Here is a 1700-nt window from a genome sequence, read left to right as displayed (position 1 = left end):
ATATATATATATATATATATATATATATATATATATATATATATATATATATATATTTTAATTATTTTGTATTGTGCGAGTTTTGTCGGTAGACTCTGTGAGTACTCACCGCCGCCCCCGACACGGCATAAGTCCCGCCCTCACCTGGTTAACGGACCAATCATCGAGACCGTTACATCGCCAACTGTAGGAATATCAGTCCGCGAGCCAATCACCGTGCGTATTTTGGGTCCCTGGGAGTAATATCGCCGCGGGACATGTCGCAGGCGTATAAAGCACGCGACCTTCGGAAGTCACTACAACTGACTACCTGAGCAGCATGGAAAGCTCACCTGTGCTCGCCACCCACCTCCACGCCCGCACTCTGGGGTCTGCCTTCATTCCGTTGTCTCGAGTGCCACCTCCCTTCCCCTTGTTCCAGTCACTACCGTTCCTGCCATCAATGGGCGCCACGAGTGTGAAGCAGCCGACGGCGCCCCTGGGAATGGACCCCAGATTGATGGGGATGCTGCAGAACTACGGGTCCCTGGGTCAGCTGCCGTGGGCGGCTCTGGGCGCCGGCGACCTGGCACTCAACCGTCTCCTGTTGACTCCTGGGGGACGCCTCAGCCGACCCAAGAAGCGATACATCTGTAAGTATTGTCAACGGGAGTTTACCAAGAGCTACAACCTGCTGATCCACGAGAGAACACACACGGACGAGCGGCCCTTCCCTTGCGACATCTGCGGCAAGGCCTTCAGGAGACAAGACCACCTCCGCGACCACAAGTACATCCACAGCAAGGACAAGCCCTTCAAGTGTGAAGTGTGTGGCAAGGGCTTCTGCCAGGCGCGCACGCTGGCCGTCCACAAGGCCCAGCACGCCCACGACGCGCCACCCACGCACATTTCTCCCACAATTCAACGGCATGTTTTCTCTCCTGCTTCTTGTGACGAAGAATACAACAACGTCGTCCGGTGTGACGATGACGACGTGATGCAGACGGCAACTGAGGAGCTCACTGACCCTCTCGTCTCCTCGCCTCCTAAGAGACGCGGCTTCTCCATCGCTGATATCATGAGCAGATAGATGAGAGTGCCTCTACTCGGCTACGCTTCGAGGCACTCAGTACCACCCAGTGCCTAGAGTGCCGCTCATTGTAAATAACTGTATATTCTGTACAGAAATATATTTTATATACTCCTAATAAATTATTTTAATAATGTTCGTTTCTTGACTTTGAACCCCCGAAGCAGTAGAATTGAGCCTCTTATTACTGACTACATATTTTCAATAAATACTCAAAACACAAAATACAAAACAATATTCCCACAATATTATAACTTGATTGCCAACCTTGACAGGAAGACAGGACGATCACGCCTGTCAAGGCAAAACAACGCCACTAAGAAAAATAAGGTAATATGGCTCCTTGGCTCTAAAATTAAGAATAAATTAACCTAAAAGCCGGGTCTCAAAGTGCCATACCTGACTGCTGTTATCGAGAGCAGAGTGCCAGTTCTGACAAGGCACTAACGCTTGCTTGAGTGCCAGGCAAATCTATGAGCATCATGGCGCATGTCAGATGTGTTCAAGAGTCCCCCAGGCATGCTGTACTAAACAGAGTGAACATCGCCACCTTATCTTGAGGTTATCTTGAGATGATTTCGGGGCTTAGCGTCCCCGCGGCCCGGTCCTCGACCAAGCCTACATTTTATTA

At 50.1% G+C, this 1700-nt stretch overlaps 1 protein-coding gene across 1 annotated transcript; it reads left to right on the top strand.

The window, feature by feature from the left end:
* The first annotated feature begins 318 nt into the window (after positions 1-318).
* LOC123762837 (protein odd-skipped-like) lies at positions 319-1203 on the top strand. The gene has a single exon (XM_045749600.2). It carries the CDS (start codon positions 320-322, stop codon positions 1067-1069), a length of 750 nt encoding a protein of 249 aa, XP_045605556.1. The 5' UTR covers position 319; the 3' UTR covers positions 1070-1203.
* Positions 1204-1700: the final 497 nt, after the last annotated feature.

Source organism: Procambarus clarkii, chromosome 27 (genome assembly GCF_040958095.1).
Source record: "Procambarus clarkii isolate CNS0578487 chromosome 27, FALCON_Pclarkii_2.0, whole genome shotgun sequence".
Taxonomy (NCBI): domain Eukaryota; kingdom Metazoa; phylum Arthropoda; class Malacostraca; order Decapoda; family Cambaridae; genus Procambarus; species Procambarus clarkii.
This window is presented reverse-complemented; position numbering and strand designations above follow the sequence as displayed.

Excerpts from the sequence above, each read along its gene's own strand:
- LOC123762837 (XM_045749600.2), top strand. The coding sequence starts at position 320 with ATGGAAAGCTCACCTGTGCTCGCCACCCACCTCCACGCCCGCACTCTG.